Here is a 16,637-nt window from a genome sequence, read left to right on the forward strand (position 1 = left end):
ACTCACCAAAACAGTACTTTGTCTATAAAATATAGCTCTAACAAATACAACAGGATTCTTCACTAGTTTTTAAGTTGATTTAAATGAACCGTAGCTTGTGTAATGCTGTTCCTGGGGGAAAATCTCAAAACCTCATGACTGTTCTGAGTTAATTTGTGAATGGAAAATTGACTTCTATGAAGAAAATGGTGGCAATGACTAAGTTGCATTATAGGAAGTTTCAGACTGAGATGTAACAGAGGAAGGAAAGGTTAGTGACCTAAAATGATATGTCTCTTAGCCCTAATCTTGCAGGAGAACAGCATATGACCTCTCTGTAAACATAAAGGCTTTTCTGTACAAGAAACTCAGCCTGCTGCTTGTTTCAGTTTTGTGATGTGGGGGCACATGCCAAGTAGTCTGATTGGGTTGTGGGTTTATAGATTTATTTGTGAGTCTTAATATTATAACATGTTTACTATGAACCAGAACAGATTGACATCACATAAATTACTTTTATGCAACATGAATAATCCAAAATGCCTCTGACACTCCTCTAAATCCAAATCTTGGTTTAATTTATTCATGGAAAGCATCTAACAAATAGAAAGCTATAGTATTTTAAAAATCTGTGAATTCTGTACATTCATTATGTAGAGTCACCAAGATATTTTTCATCAGTTTTCAGTCTGTTTTTGCCACCTGAAGTCTACTTAGTCATTGTGGTGTAAGAAAAATTCAACAAAAAGTGAAGATTGGGTTTTTAAATTAGTTATGTGTGTTTGCTCGTAATATTTAAAATTCTGTTTGTTCCTTGCCTCTCTGCTTAGACCCAGAGCTTACATTTACAGTGAAAGGATCACATGAAGGAAGCCAGAAGATTTTGCTGGACTCTGGCCCCAGCCTTCATATAATCATATTTCACTGCATCATAAATGACCAGACAAGACTGGATATCATATTACCAGAAGAGGTAAGTTCTCCTTCTGTTTGTTATTATTACTCAAATGAAATCAGAACAAAAAATTAATAGAACCAGTAAACTGAACTAGGCTTCTGAGTGGAGAAGTTCTAGAGATGATAAACCTTTTATGTGTTTTGCTTTTTTACATTTTTTCAGCTGACTGATGGAAATGAAACAGAGAAACCTTGGGTCCTTTCTTTTCCCCTGAATTCACTCCCTTTACAGAAGGAAATAACACTAGAAGAGGTGAGTGCTGTGAAACTTTTGAAATATGTAATTTAAAATATCCTTAATATTGTCCTGCTAGAAATAAAGTTACCAAGTAAACAAAATCACTGTATAAAATTGTACAGCTATTCATTAGAAATGTTAACAAAATTTAAGGTTGCAATATTCAACTTTGAGGAAGAACATGTTAGCAATAATTTTAATAATACAACAGTCATTGCAAACCTGCATCCTACTGTTAGAATTAAGTGGTTTCAATGAACAAGAAATGACTGTAAAATGCACATTCGTTCAAAACCACATTGGTTTTTTTTTTTTATATTGGGGTGATACAAGCAAAGAACTGAAAAAGACCCATCCAGATTATGAGCTTAATTAAGATTTTAGTTTGTCTTAATATTGATATCGGGAGTGCTTTTGTGTGGTGGTTTTTTTTTTTCTTAATATGATAAGGTAACTTTTCTCATTCTTGTTGCCCCCTCTAAATGTGCAAACTGGGAAGCAGTGTAAACATGCCAGCTTGTGGCACTCTACCTGCCCCAAACACATACAGGCTTATTAGAGAAGCGAAAATTTGATTCCAGGGCAGGGAGTGAGGCTTTGGTTAATTGTATAAAAATAATGTCCTTAGCCATGTGATTTATTATTTGAGAACCACCTCTCTTGGTCTGAGCACTGCCCGAGCTTGAAGGGAAGGAATGTTTTAAAATTTGGTAGTAATTACCTTTACCTTTCTCATTTTCCAGGATAATTCATTTCACTTGTGCTTGACAGCAAGAAAATGGTAAGATAGCCTCTTTTAGTCCTGGCCCCCAGGACTGCTGTAAACTAGTTCTGTAGGCTTTTTCTGTGATAGGTGCAGAGATGAGCACGTACTGTGTGAGTGCTGAGTGCTGTGCTCACTGGGGCCCAAGGTAAGTGCAAGTGTGCTGCACTTAGAGCACTGTGCATTCTGCAGGAGTCTTTGAGCCTTCATTCAGAGGAAATTCGTTGGTTTTATGCCTTTTGTTCTCACTCATGAATAAAACTGTACCATTCACTTATTATTTTATTCCCCATTTATGCCAATTGTCAGATCTACACAGGGGGTGAAATAACCTCTAGCAGTCTCTAACTTTGTCAAATCACCAAAACAAACTTAGGGTAGCCTGGCTTCTGCCCCTTCTGCTTCACTGGGCAGAATGGGAGCTGAGACCTGACCAGCTGCACCTCTGCCAACCCACTTGCAGGGACAGAATTGCACCAGTGATAGGTAAAATTGAAGACAGTGGCATTTTACGGTAGAGCTGAAAACTTCCTATGGTTCACAGCACCCCCATCTCATCCCTGTTTGGGATGAGATACAGAAGGAAAGCGTGTGGATTTTCACAGCACGAGAAAACTTTGTGTAAATCGAGAGCTACCTGTACAACCTCAGCCCATAACAAATATCTGACTTGTACATTTAACAGACACACATATAGAAAGAGAGCAAGAAAAAAAAGTTAATTTACTGCTCAAAGAGTTGGGTTTTTTGTGAGGTAAATCATTTGACCTTATTCTCTTTTCAAAATTACACTGTGTGATAAATCAAATTTGCTGGAGAAGAAAGGTTAATAGCATTAATCCTTGAAGCATTCATATTTGTGAAATATTGGTGAACATTATTTTCAGGACAGAGTTTGCAGCCACCAGAGGGTGATGTGATCCAAAAGATTTGGTCAATATTTAGTGTTATTCTCAGTAATAAGTGTATTTATGTTGCTGTAGGCACATAACATTAGCTGCAATTTGATTGGATTTCCACCTTTTTTTCTGAATTTTCTTTTGCTTGTGCTTCACATTTTTCAAGGGACAAAATTTCATGTGTCTGCGCATGTGAAAAAGAAAGTGATGGATATTCTTGTATTATTGCAGGACGAAGCTTGTGAATACTTATCTAGGAATATGTTCAGGACACAGGCGAAAGGCTGGAATTCCCAAGACACTGAGCTGGGGGTGATTCTTGCCCTGCAGTTCAAGCTTTATCACATAACTCATTAGAACTCTCACTTTAAATGCTGTTAGTGGATTGTCAAAACCCGAGAACAACTGATAATGTTGGCACTTGAATTTTCCAGGGTGTCTTAGTGATAAACAGGAATGGGTGCAGAAGAAAATACTTCTGAAATTACTCCTTTTGGTGGTCTTTCCCTGACTTGTGTGTCTTGTCTTTTTGTCCATGTTCACAAGAGATCTACAGTACCTTGGAAACTCCTCTTCATCCACACTGCTATTTCTTGCTGGCAGTAGAAATGGGGTGGTTTTGTCTTTCTTCTTTCCTTTATCAATATGCAGACTTGGAAATAACTTATTTTACAGATGATTTTTTTTATTACCTGCCCTACAGATCTTGAAATCAGCTATAAATGATGTGTGCATTGATTTGTCCCATTGTCTGTTCCAGCACAGGAGACCTGGATGTGCGCTTGGGATTTAGCCTGTGCAGGGAGGAGCAGAACTTCCTGCGGAAAAGGAAGAAATATGTTGCTGCTGCTCTGAAAAAGATTCTTAATTTGGAAGAGGATCTGAAAGAGCATGAGGCAAGCCAATACAATCCCTGGTAGCAACTGCTCTCGGGGGATCAAGGCCTGGCTTACAAATTCAAACAACAAATAAAATCCCACTGTAATTAGTCCTGCTGTTGTGGGCCAGGCATGGTCACCTAGAGCAAGGCATGAGCAAGAGAAGCAGTGGGCTGTTAATGTAGCAGAGTGAGGGAGGCAGGATAATGTCTTTATGGAGCCAAAAACTTCTCAGCAGCTCCTCAAACAGCCCATTCCTGTTTATTCTGGGTATTGCTCCTGGATCTCAGGAGAAAAGTTTATAGGGCAGACATGGAACAGCTGGGCAATGCTGCTTGCAAAACAGAGGGCCTTAACACAGAGACGAGGTGGTGGCCATGGCATGTGTGTAAAGGGCGTTGAGGAAGAAAGAAAAATTTTCACAGACATCTGAATGAAAACTCTTGGAGTGGTTTCTGCAGCAAAATAGCTGTATTGTTGGGAAAAATGAGGGATAGAATAAAGCTATCAATCTGGCAAAGAAGAGTGGATCTTACAGTATCACTGAGTTGTAGATGAAATAGCTGTTTGTAAGTTTAGCTGTATCCCTCTAGACCCTGTTCCTGCCCTGTAGTTGGGTCATAAGCTTTGCAACTGCTGATGCCTAACTGGGTTGCTGACAAGCAGAAAAGTACATACATACCAACAGCAAGAACAGTTCAGCTGACAATTAAAAAAAATTCTGTGGAAAATATGATTCAAAAATATTAATTTGGATTTCAGAACAGAGCATAATACAGGGAACAAGTTTTCAACAAAGCTGAAAAGAACATTTTCAGCCATTTTTACAAGCTGTCTGAGAGGTTCCTCACACACAGAAAACTCTTTTCTGAAAGGCCTAATTACTGTGGCTCTCCTATTCATGTGTTTAACTTCAGAAATACGAGAAAATATCCCCTCTACTTTATTAGCTGACTTATATTTGAACTGAAAAAAAACCCATTAGTATTTTAACTTATTAAAAAATAGGTTAGAAAATGTAAACCCCAGAATATAATTTCTGGAGTTTATTCTGACTTTAGCTAATATTATGAGATTTTCCTCATTATTTTATAAAATTTCCTATATTTAAAAAGAGTTTAGGGTACGAAGAACATCTGTTTTCTCACTTTTCTGAGGTTTTGTTTTTTTCATAGAGGAGGAGAATTATTTCCTTCAGGCTCTATTCATTGACTTTGGAACAGATTCCTTTATCAAATTAGAAGCTAATACTTGAAAGGTATAAATAGACATTTTCCATGGGGTGTGTAAGCATCCACACTCTGGTTGCTAACGGAAGCAGAGAGTGTACTAGATCAGGAAAAGATAAGGAGAAGAATAGTCTGTCTCTTCAATTACACTTGGCTCATGGAGAGGGAAACCCTATCAATGACTGTGCTTCAGGACATAAAGTAATTGGTGGCCGGGGGCCAGGAAGACTTTGGCTATTGTGTGGTCTGGCTGATTACAGGGTGCTGCACATTCCTGTGTGACACTGGTCATTGTTAGAGGCAGAATCATGGATCCCTAACCTGCACCAGTGTGGTAAATCCTGTGTTTTTTTCTGTGACAGCTGCTAATAATACACTTTGAGAAAAATTCCAGGGTGGTGAGGTTGATTTCCAGTTGTATGTTAAGTAAACACCTTCTCACCCCATCAGAGAGGGTAAGACATAAGCCTTCCTTCTTGCAGCAGTCAGGTGGTGGCAAACAAACCTTCTGCAGCAATCACATCCTCTCCATCCCAAGCAGCATCCCTGCTTGTATCAATTACAAGCAGGGATGAGCTGTTATCCGATTTCTGCAGTAGGGGCTGTTTGTGTCTAATTGATGCACAGCTTTTGCTCCTTCTGCCTTGCTGTATTGACCAGGTGCCAGTGGTGGCCATCACCACCACCGGGGGTGGAACGCGATCCCTCACCGCGATGTACGGCAGCCTGCTGGGCCTCCAGAAACTCAACCTCTTGGACTGCATTTCCTACATCGGGGGCTTATCGGGTACCACATGGTGAGAGGGATGCAAACAAGCTTTGTGTGTTCTCTGCTCAAAATGTTGGCTCTGTACAATACTGTTAGCTTATATGGCACTTAGCAAGGCAAAAGCATTTCTGTTCTGCCCACTCTCTGTCCACCTGGAGCAAGGAAGAAAAACATACTGAGTAAGAGATCAATCATCACACTCATCAACTGCTTTTGTCAGCTCACTGACTCAGTTTATGCCTAATATCCTCATCTAAATGCTCTATTCCCTTTTCATATTATATCAGTTGTACCTTAGACTAAATACAATAAATTTGTCTTTAGACTGGAAATTGAAGAAAGATGGGAAGAAGAATTTATGCCTGCCATTTGCTGGTTATTCTCACTTCCATTTTGGATTTACAGTGCATCTCCCTCTGGTAAAAGATGTATTTGGGGCTAGAGGAATTAATATTGTCACAAAAGGCCAACAAATGATATTAAGTTACTGAGAGACTGCAGATACAGTGGCTTGTTGTGAAGTGCTCTCTTCTCCCAGTGGGCATAGAGCAGATGATGCCATAGTTAAAATAACCGAAGTATTTAATCAAGTAGGTTCTAGGTACCCCACTCCTCTACACCTGTTTGGAAGTGGAGAGTTTTTTTTCACTGAGTTATGGGTCACTTTATCTTAAAGTCCAAACTTCAATGGTAGGTTTTTCTTTTGACTTCTCTGTATATATGTGGAGATCTGAATCTACCTGTCTGTGTTATGATTTCAAGGGGACAAGTAAGAATAGTCATACAAGGACATGCCCAAAACTGCCAAGTTTTCTTGGTGGCAGAAGTCATTAGCAGATATATGGGAACAAATGCAGGACCAGAGCAGAGGAGTAGTGACTGCTCCCTAGAATACTCCCTACCTTCCAAGAAATAGATTAGATGACTACTTGTGGAACCTTTGAATTTAAAAGCCTTGGGTCTTGGTTTCTTTTCTCCCTTGAATTTCAAGGTAATTCTTGAGCCCATTTCAAAACATCCAAACCAGGAAAACTTGGAGGTTTTGTTTGCTCCTGAAATGAGTGTTTTTTAAGTGTGAACCCCATAAGAATTAAGAAACAGGCAAATAGGTTGCACATCTGTTTTTTGAAAGCAAACCACAGCATTATGCCTCTTTCACTATTTTCTCCTAACATTTCTTCAGGACCATGGCAAACTTATATGAAGATGCTAATTGGTCACAAAAATATCTGGAGGATGCAATCAAGGAAGCTCGCAAGCAAGTAACCAAATCCAAGATCTGCTGTTTTTCTTTGGATTGTCTGAAGTACTATTACAATGACCTGATGGAGAGGACTAAAGAAGGACATAACACTTCTTTCATAGACCTTTGGGGTCTTGTCATTGAATCCATGCTACACGATAAGGTATTGCTCCTTTCTTTCACATAATTGCAGAGCTTCTATAGCTACAGTGGAGAAGAAAATAAATCCTGTATGCCATTCACTAATACTGATGCAAATAATTAGTTTAGCAGTTGATTAAATATGATATATTCAGATGCATTATTAAAACACTGCTCTAGATTTAAAGAGAGCTTGACCTTGAACTGAAGGAGCCATGTCATACCAGTTAAAGGTGTTCTTTCCCTTAAAGAGAGAAGTACTCTGAGAAAAAATATTTTGAATTGTAAATAAATAATTTTGGACATAAAATATTCTGACTATAAGAGGCACTTAAAAATTTGAATTAATTTGCTTCTCCAGCATAAATTATGATATGCATTTATAAAGTGACCTAGGTATAGAGTGCATATGGTTCACATAGTGAGAAAGACCATTTTCTAAATATCGCACCAACTTTTAAGAAGTTTTGTTAATTTAAAAATAGTGTATCTTAAACAGTTACCTTCTGGTTGAAGTTTATATAATTAAGTTTTAAATGGTCATGTGCAATAGCATATATTCTTATATATGTATATATTTGCAGAATAACTTAAAATACGATAAATTCTTTGCTAAGACCTAGCCAAGGAAAGAACTTTACCTTTCACTTAGCTGCATGATTTTTCCTGGAACTGGTTTGTTGTTGTTTGTTTTTTTTTTTTCCTGGCTGAATCTACAATCAACTTCTCTGCATATCTCAAAATCTGAGAACCCATATAGGGTGTAGCTACTTCTTATGGGATACTTGCCAAGTTTGGAACATCCCATGACAGATATTTTGGAACAATCCAGTTACCTGGGAATGGAAAGGAGAACTTAGATAAGGCTGGATAGGGCTGATAATTCACATTATATTATTTGAAATGCAAGTTGTTTTACACCTCATTCCATTTACCCTTTTAACTCAAAACCAGAAAGATGAGCACAGACTCTCGGACCAGCGTCAGGCAGTGGATAATGGCCAGAATCCACTGCCCATCTATGTGGCCATCAACCTCAAGTCCAACTATAGTGCCCAGGCATTCAGAGGTAATGGTTATCATCTACATTTCTTAACAAATTTATAATTTAAATGGTCTAAACTAGGATGATGTGGATATGAACAGCTTTATTAATGCAATAGTATTTCCATTCTAATAGTAAATAGAAGCCCCCCCAAAAGTCAATAAATTTTATTTCTTATATGGTTCCATTTGGTCTTATTTTGGACAATTACAGAAAAGGTTTTGAATTTTTGGGACCAATGTCAGGTAAATTACTATTTCCTCTATTAGTTTTCACAGTATTTAACATGAACAGCTAAGTACATGACACCAAGTGAATGCCAAGCTCTCTGTCACTAGAGCTATAAAGGCAACAAGTTATGCATGAGCAACACATATTTTGGGGTAAGATTAAGTCTATTAAGGGAATGCCTGTGGTTTCATTCAGACCAGGGCTTCTTTTCCTGGAGGTTGCTCTATCACAGCCTGGAACTGCCCTGTCACAGTGAGATGCCACCTCATGTTAGCAGTACTGCCGGCAATTCCGATACAGCCATGGCTGGTGAATGGCATGCTGTGAACTAACCAGCATCTTTCTCGTTGGGTTTGCTTCCTGGAACTCTTCTGTTTAGTATCATCTAACGTGTCTAACATGTTGCTTTTTCATGGTCTGGCTGTTGTTGCCATAGAGTGGCTGGAGTTCACTCCTTATGAAGTTGGTCTGCTGAAGTACGGAGCATCTATTCGTGCAGAGCACTTTGGAAGTCAATTCTTTATGGGAAGGATGGTGAAGAAGCTCTCAGAGACCCGGATCTGCTATATGCAAGGTGAATGTTGCCTTGGGGAAAGGTGGTCTGCTGGAGAGACCGCTGGTATGGTGAGCACATGGTCTGTGGTGGACACCACTGGGAATACACCGGCAGACAGGTTGAGCAGGTGTGAGTTTACACTAGCAAGGATGTACTCATGAAGTATGCCCACAAAGGCATCTGAACAGACAGAAAGGAAGTATCCAATGGGAAGAACTGAAGGTATGTATCAATTAAGATTCTTCCGAGGCCACTCCATCAATCAGCTTCTATTCCTCTTTCCTGTTATAGGCATGTGGAGTAGTATATTTTCCATAGATGTGATGTATGTCTGGAATTTGGCTGCTGATTCAGAAGATTTCTGGTGCAGATGGACCAGAGACAGAGTAAAAGATATAGGTGAGATTTTAAATTTTTTTGCACCACTGGTATATATTGTTTATGTTTTGTGAAGATGTCTAATGCATAAAGAAATTCTGTCAGAGAATAAAAGATGAGGAAAGAAAAGCAGAGATGACAACTAAGAATTTTTTTCTGCCTGATTTAAAACTAAATTGCTCTTCTTTGGAAAAGTTGTGTAAAAGCTGTGCCTTTTCCTGAAGGTCATACAGTCACAAAACCAGTCTCTTTCAGATATATAGAAATCATGTTGTATCAAAAACACATCTTGAGATTGTTAAATTAGGATATGGTCCTCCTTGGCCAGTAATAACATGGGTAGAGAGAATGGCTCTTGCAGAGGGCTGATTTCTCCACTGAACTACCCATGGGGAAAGCTTGCTCTTGCTGTTAATTGCACAGGCAACCTGTAGTGACTGGTCTCCTAATTTACTTGATGCTGAGGCTGGGTGACACATGCATTTTGAAGGTGTCCTGTTGACAGGTCTCCTGTATATTTTGGGACTGCTCTCTCTCCTCCACCACACGCTACAGTGGAGGTGGGCATCATTTGAGGAAGCTTAGAGTGGAAGGTGATCCTTACTGCCTGGCAGCCTGCTGCCTGCAGGTAGCTGGTCATTTAATTCACTGTCTAATGCTGAATTTTATTTGGAGGCATAGACCTTAAGGGCTTATAATTATGTTTGATTAACTTTGGAGTGGGGGAAGATGATACCTGTTGTTATTAGTCACTCCATTTTTCAAAATACTAGACATTTCAGAAAATTATCCTAAACTTAAAATGTCTTCTTTTCATCTTGCAGCAGAAGAACCCTTTCTGTCTGTGAATCCCTATGAAGTAGACACGTGTCTTTTCACTCCCTCGAGTGTCTTCTCCTCCACTCTGCGAGATGTCTTAACAGGACGCCCAACCATTGCACAGTATCCCAATTTTATCAGAGGCTTCCAGTTGCATAACAAGTACTTGGAGAGTGAAGGATTTTCTACCTGGAAAGGCACAGTAAACTAGCATGCTTTTCAGTAATATTCTAAGGTTTAGGTTTCAGAATTCACTTAGGATTTCCAACAAAGAGCTGAGACTGACTTCTGAAATGCCACTTCTCCCTTTAAAAATTGCAAACATGAAAGCCAGATTTGAACAGCATTTCAGTTTTGGTGGGGGGTGTTGAAGAGTGAAATTATACCTGCCTGTCTGGGGATTATGTTCCCGTGGAAAAAGTGAGCTCAGCCTAAGACAGCACGAGAGATCACCCCTCTAGGGGTGGAGCAGCATGAGGTGCTCAGGAAGGGGGAAGGAAAAAGCAGTAGCATGTCACTTACTCCTGTAAATAAGTACAGCTAGAGTGAGGACAAAATTATTGATTCTTTACCTTCCTTCAGAGGAGAAATCCATTCTTGTGTTTTATTTGTAGTAATGAGAAATAATTATGTTTCAGACACAGTGATAGACTCCTTCCCAAATAAACTGATGGAAACAGCAGACAGTGACCTCTCCCTGGTTGATACTGGCTTTTTCATTAATACCAGCTACCCACCACTTGTGAGATCAAACAGGGAGGTCGATGTCCTCCTGCATTTGAATTACAGCGGAGGGTCCCAAACACTGGTAAGGAAAGCCATGGTATCTGAAATCGTTTTCCTTCATGTCCTTTTGGTCTCTGCCAATTGTCAGTATTGGAATGTGAATTACATTATTATTATTATTATTATTATCTAATTTATTATTTAGATCATTAGGCAATTTCTCAGTAACTAAGAAGGATATTAGAAGATGATGATGGATATAGGCATTTAAAAATCATCAAGATCTTCACTGCAATGTATCCAACAGTTTTTAAAAACTGATGGATTATATTCTGGATTATATTATAAACTGATGGAGTAGTCTGAAACTCGTCTACTGATTTTGGTTATCCTTGTACTGAACAAACTTCAAAGGCAATGGAAAGTCCTGAAAATATTTTAACAGACTAAATGAGAAAACCTGTCTTGGCCTTTATATCTCATACCAGTGCTATGGAAATGTAGCAGCTAATGCCAGATGGATTCATAATTTGAAATAATATAATAGTGTTGCATGTATAATGATAATAACACAAAAACAAACATAGGTTTATAGTAAATATAACTCTTAAAGTTTTTTTTATGAGGTCACAAGGTATGTTGATAAGTGTATTTATTAATAGGGAGTCATTATCAAGGAACACCAATTATGCAGAGAACAGAAAGACTGGGAAAGTGGTAAATAATGAAGAATTCAAGACAATGATGAAGACTAATCTGGACTGATGTGTTTCTTCAACATTCTTGTAGTTTCTTTTCTTTCCCCTTCTGAACCTCTTTCAATCAGACCTGTGGGTTTTGGATTAGTTTTCAAGTTCAGAGAAAGTGACTGCTTTCTTGTTTTGCCTAAAGCAGTGTGGAAAATAAGATAAGCTGCAATGTCTGGTGTGGTTATGATTGTTTCCATCTGAAATTTAATATCTTGCCAGAGGGAGAGTCAAACCTTGGGATATTCATTTTAGCTGCTGCAGTTTAAAATATCCAGGTCTCTGTATTAGTTTTCATTGTTTGTAATAATTTTATATATTTTTTTTTTCTTTCATCCAGCCTCTGGATCAGATTGCGAAGTACTTCTCAGAGCAAGAAATTCCATTTCCCAAAATTGAGATAAGTGAGGAAGACCGGGAAAACTTGAAGGAGTGCTATGTGTTTGAAGAGGCTGACAGTCCACAAGCTCCAACAGTGCTTTTCTTTCCCCTAGTAAATGACACTTACAAGAAATATAAAGCTCCTGGTGAGTCATCTGTGATAGCAGCTTTAATAAAAAGTTGTTTTCCTAGTGAATTCTTTCAGTTTCATATCTAATGTGTCTGTCACTGTCATCTCTGACCTTTCCAATGCCAGCATGGGTCTCATTACTGAAAAAAAATAACTGCTCTGTCTCAGGACATCTAAACTATATGAACTCCAGAATCTTTCTTAAAGCACAGGCACTTATTTCACAAGAACTGCTAGAGGTAGTATGAAAGCAAAAATTCTGATACTTCTACACCCTGAGGGGTGGGTTCTGAAAACAAGGTGTTTTTCTCTACAGACATGGACTTGTCATGCACTGCTGTTTGCAAACAAAGACAAGGAAAAACCTTCTGCTGGTTTTGGTGTGAAACCCATTCATTCAAGTTTTTTTCACATATTTAAAAGTAATCTCTGAGACTGAGGTTTGAGTGGGCAGCGATCTTTGATTTTAATTGAATTATGTCCTCTGTCTGAGTGCAATTATTTCTCCTGATCTTTCAGTGAGGTGGCTATTATTTTGTCTAGTATAAGAGTATCTGGTTTCCTTTTTGCTTGTGCTTTTCTAGCTAGGTGAAAAAGTCTATGTTGTTTCAGCAGTGGTCTAGCATTGCTGCTGCTAATGTTCTTCTAACTTCAAGCTGTTTGAGTGATGTAAATGTCAAATGATGTAAAATCATATTTGGACAAAGGCTGAAGAATACAGTGCTACTAGCACAGTACTTTTACTTGCCTCTGGCAAATTACATCTTTCCTTCCAAGTGTCCCTTTTTTACCTGTAATTATGTAAATACTGATAGAGCCACATACTGCAATAAAACCTTATTGGTGCATCTCCCTGTGGTTTGTCCCCTTAGGTGTGGAAAGGAGTCCTGAAGAGATGGCCGAAGGCAAAGTTGATGTCTCCAGCATCCTCTCCCCATTTACAACAAGAGAGGTATGTTTCAGTGAAGAGAATTTTGACAAACTGGTGAAACTGACAGATTACAACATCCTGAACAATGAGAAGTTGATTATTCAGGCCTTGCGTTTGGCGGTGGCACGGAGGAAGCAGAGGAATTTTTAGCCACCACACACTACCTTCAGTCTTTCATGTGGTATTTCTCGGGTTGTCTGTGTTTTGGTGAGGTCAAGATGTTTGATTCTTATCAGTGATACTTGCAGTGGAAATCGCATCATCCTAAGGACATTCTGGACTCCACCCTATTTACATGGCTCTTCAGAAAAACAGATTGGAATTTACCAGTGGTTTAATCCAAAACAAACTTCAAAGCAGTAAATTTGTTTTTAGTTTTTTTTACCAAGTTACATTACTAATTGTTACATATATTCAATATAAATTATTATAATGTTGTGGAAGATAATAATGAATTATGTGGCCTATTAAAATTTGTATCAAAAGAGTATTTATATGGTGTGTTTTCTGTGTGGCAGGGCAACAATCCCTTGAATTGTAATTTTTTTGTAAGTAACTAATTCATTGGGCTGGTCTTGCTTATTTAGTTATTGAAGGTTGTCATCTCTGATTTGATTGTCTTTCCACTATGAGATTTTTATTTAACTGTCTTCACAAGTCTTTGAATATAAGATTCTGAAGTTAGTATCAGTTAAAATTTATACACTTTTCACCATCAATAAAGAATTACCCCTGAATTAGATCATTTTTGTTTCAGGAGATCAAACGTCCTCTTTGAGCTGCTGTTCTCAGACCCATTTAGATTTAGCCTAAGCAGTAGACGTGTTGCCCAACTTTCCTTCATTTTTCTCTTGGAGTTTCTGCTGATTGTCCTGTCTCACTCATCTTTACTGGCCTTCACTGTTCCTGAAGGATGACCTTGTGATTTCTCTCAGTGTTTCATAAGATGGGAAGTGGCTGCTAGCTGTTTGTGCAGAATAGGGCAATGCAAGAGACCCTTTCATAGCTTTCACACCTGTTCAACACTTACATATAGGTGGCCATTGAATCTTAGTATGTATTGTATAGGTGGCCTTTGAGCCATAGTGAAATATATGCATTGTATGAGTGGCCTATGAGTCTCAGTAAAATATATGTATTGTATAAGCGGCCTTGCCCCGATCCTAGTTGTTCTAAATGGGCTGTAGCTGTGGCTAATGATAAACTGTGATAAAAGGGTGTGGGTTGGCCAGTCAGGGAGAGCCTTGGAGGAGCCCTGATGAAGAAGCAGGAACAACACTGCTGTGAAGAGCTACTTGTGAGAAAACCACCCACAAGGTATGGGACTCTAGATATATCATAACAACAATATGATAACAACACTTACAGGAAAATGGTCTTTGCAGACAGTAGTTGCCAAGACTCCTCTCTCAGCTCTCTAACAGGCAGATCACAAGCTCAGTCTTTCACAACATCAGCCTTGCACTGTGGAGCTGTGATTCACGAAGAGATTAGTCACAGGAGCTCAGAAAATATTCTGGATTAGCTTCCTTTTGTTAATAAAAGATTTCCACTGTTGTGAGGAAATTCAGACAGTCAGCAGGGCAGAGTTAGTGTTGAGATCAGGATAGTCTTGACAATCATCAGAAACAACAATTCTCGTATAGAATGAAGTTCTAGATAATGAACAGTAGAAAAGGATTATTTGATTTATTCCTAAAAAAATAACCAGCTGATGGGCCATCTAAGAGCCTTTTGGGTGGAGGGGGAGAATGAGAGGGCAATGTTTTTCAATTATGAGCACGTTCATTGTGTTCATATACCCAAAACTCTTGAAAGAGCACAGTGTAACCCTGATTTCAGGTACAATATTGTAAGTTTAAATCTAGATTATTGTCCCTCCAAGTGTAAGGCAGCTGTAATTGTGGTTCTGCTTCAGTACACTAGAATAGTTAGTTCATGGGATGCTTCTGGGCTCTTTCTAGAGATATCTTTCAGTTTACTCTCATGGTTTCCTAGACCTTTTTGCTGGAAATGAAACAAAGTAGGATTGAGGATGTTTCAGTCTGTTTTACAGGGGAAACTTGGTCAACAACAGGATGGAAAAAAGCCAGGAAAGTGCAATATGCGGGCTGAAACTGATTAATGCTGCTTTTCTTTGTGTCCTGCTGGCTGACACGAAACCTGCTTTTCCCTCTCTGAGAGTTCCTACTACTCTCAAGCTCTTCGGTTTCCCCAGTGTTTCAATATTGTCTTTTTGAAACAGAGTACTAATAGTGATTGTTTTTATATATATAAATATAAAATTGTTAATTTCAAGATATTCAGGATGACTGATAAAAACATGCAGGCTTGTAATCAAGCTTTTGCCATCTCTCTAGGAATATTTTCCTTTTGCGTTGACTTCCTTTTACTGCTGCTTCTGTGATCTGTTAGTTACCCATTCTTAATGTGTTCAAAATTTGTCTGGGTGACATCTAGTTCTTAGGTTAGAATGTATTAAAGTGCCAAATATTTTAGAAAATAAAATTATGTCATGTCATTGAAGTTACCTTTATCAATGGGTTCTCAATTCATTGCAAAGTGAAATGAGATTATTTTGGAATTGATTGATCTGTTAATTTTTACAGTAGCAAGGATGATTTTAAAAAGACAAAACCAAAATCCAAACTCCCATTTTTTTACTTCTTGTGTACTAATTTTGTCTACTCCCTCAATGAGGCAGGGACCACCTCACATGCTGTGTAGTGTCCTGTGCAGTGAAGTCTTATAAGTGTGAAGACATAAACAGTATGTGACAGCGTGAGGAGTGATTAATATTGATTTCCACATTTATTTCATCCTCCCAAATATATCCTCTTAGAGGTTGCTCACAGAAGCAACTTAATTCAGATGCACAAAGTAACAACATGTCTGAGAAAGTAAGTGAGCTTTTAAAGCTTTTTTTTACAAGGGAAACTTTCTCACAGGTTCCACAGGTTATTTGGGGAATTTTTTCATGCAGTATTTGTCACTGCAACATCTGCCTGGCTGAAAGACAATTTACTGCCTGAACAGAGCAAAATGGAAGGTAAGATAGAGATGACAAAATTTCTTTCATATGTGTCTTTAAGCAAAGAACACAGACTCCCTAAAAGCAATGAAAGCTATAAAAAGGCTTTTGTACGCACATTGGTCTGTTTGGATGCCCTTGGCCAAAGTCCTGGTCCCTGGCTGCTGCCAGTCACTACCCCACAAGGGACTGCAGGTTGACAGCTCACCTGTGGGCAAGAGCATTGTGGCCTCCTCCAAAAAGCGATGAGGATGCTTAAAAGTGTAAACCATTTGCTCAGTGCCTGTAACCTTGAAGGGAAAATCACTTTTCAGTCTTCATTTCCCCCTCACAGTAAGTGCAGAGACCTTCCTTCTGCAGCGCCAGAGGCAGGGGCTTTGGTGCAGGTGCGCACCCCGCGCTCCGCTCCCGGGCAGAGAGGATGAGGAAGAGGAGGAGGAGCCGGGATTGCTCAGGTGGCGGTGGCGGGGTGAGGCTGCGCTGAGTCAGGCACTCACACACCTGCCTGCCGGCTCCTGGCCGCTTAAAGCACAGGAGCTGCCTGCCGGAGGCTCCTTCGGACCCATC

At 39.0% G+C, this 16,637-nt stretch overlaps 1 protein-coding gene across 1 annotated transcript in view; it reads left to right on the forward strand.

Moving 5' to 3' along the window:
* The window catches only part of LOC102072694 (cytosolic phospholipase A2 epsilon), a 31,725-nt gene extending 18,231 nt beyond the window's left edge, over window positions 1–13,494 (forward strand). Inside the window, exons 9-21 of the mRNA XM_074542179.1 lie at window positions 810–952; window positions 1,100–1,189; window positions 1,918–1,955; window positions 3,597–3,732; window positions 5,604–5,740; window positions 6,896–7,118; window positions 8,051–8,165; window positions 8,809–8,946; window positions 9,220–9,327; window positions 10,131–10,322; window positions 10,764–10,933; window positions 11,938–12,124; window positions 12,981–13,494. Of these exons, the coding sequence (XP_074398280.1) occupies window positions 810–952; window positions 1,100–1,189; window positions 1,918–1,955; window positions 3,597–3,732; window positions 5,604–5,740; window positions 6,896–7,118; window positions 8,051–8,165; window positions 8,809–8,946; window positions 9,220–9,327; window positions 10,131–10,322; window positions 10,764–10,933; window positions 11,938–12,124; window positions 12,981–13,189 (1,886 nt within the window). The 3' untranslated portion in view covers window positions 13,190–13,494. The remainder of the gene's footprint in view (window positions 1–809; window positions 953–1,099; window positions 1,190–1,917; window positions 1,956–3,596; window positions 3,733–5,603; window positions 5,741–6,895; window positions 7,119–8,050; window positions 8,166–8,808; window positions 8,947–9,219; window positions 9,328–10,130; window positions 10,323–10,763; window positions 10,934–11,937; window positions 12,125–12,980) is intronic.
* The last annotated feature ends 3,143 nt before the right edge of the window (window positions 13,495–16,637 follow it).

The sequence above is a fragment of the Zonotrichia albicollis genome, chromosome 6, assembly GCF_047830755.1.
Source record: "Zonotrichia albicollis isolate bZonAlb1 chromosome 6, bZonAlb1.hap1, whole genome shotgun sequence".
NCBI classification, from domain to species: Eukaryota; Metazoa; Chordata; class Aves; order Passeriformes; family Passerellidae; genus Zonotrichia; species Zonotrichia albicollis.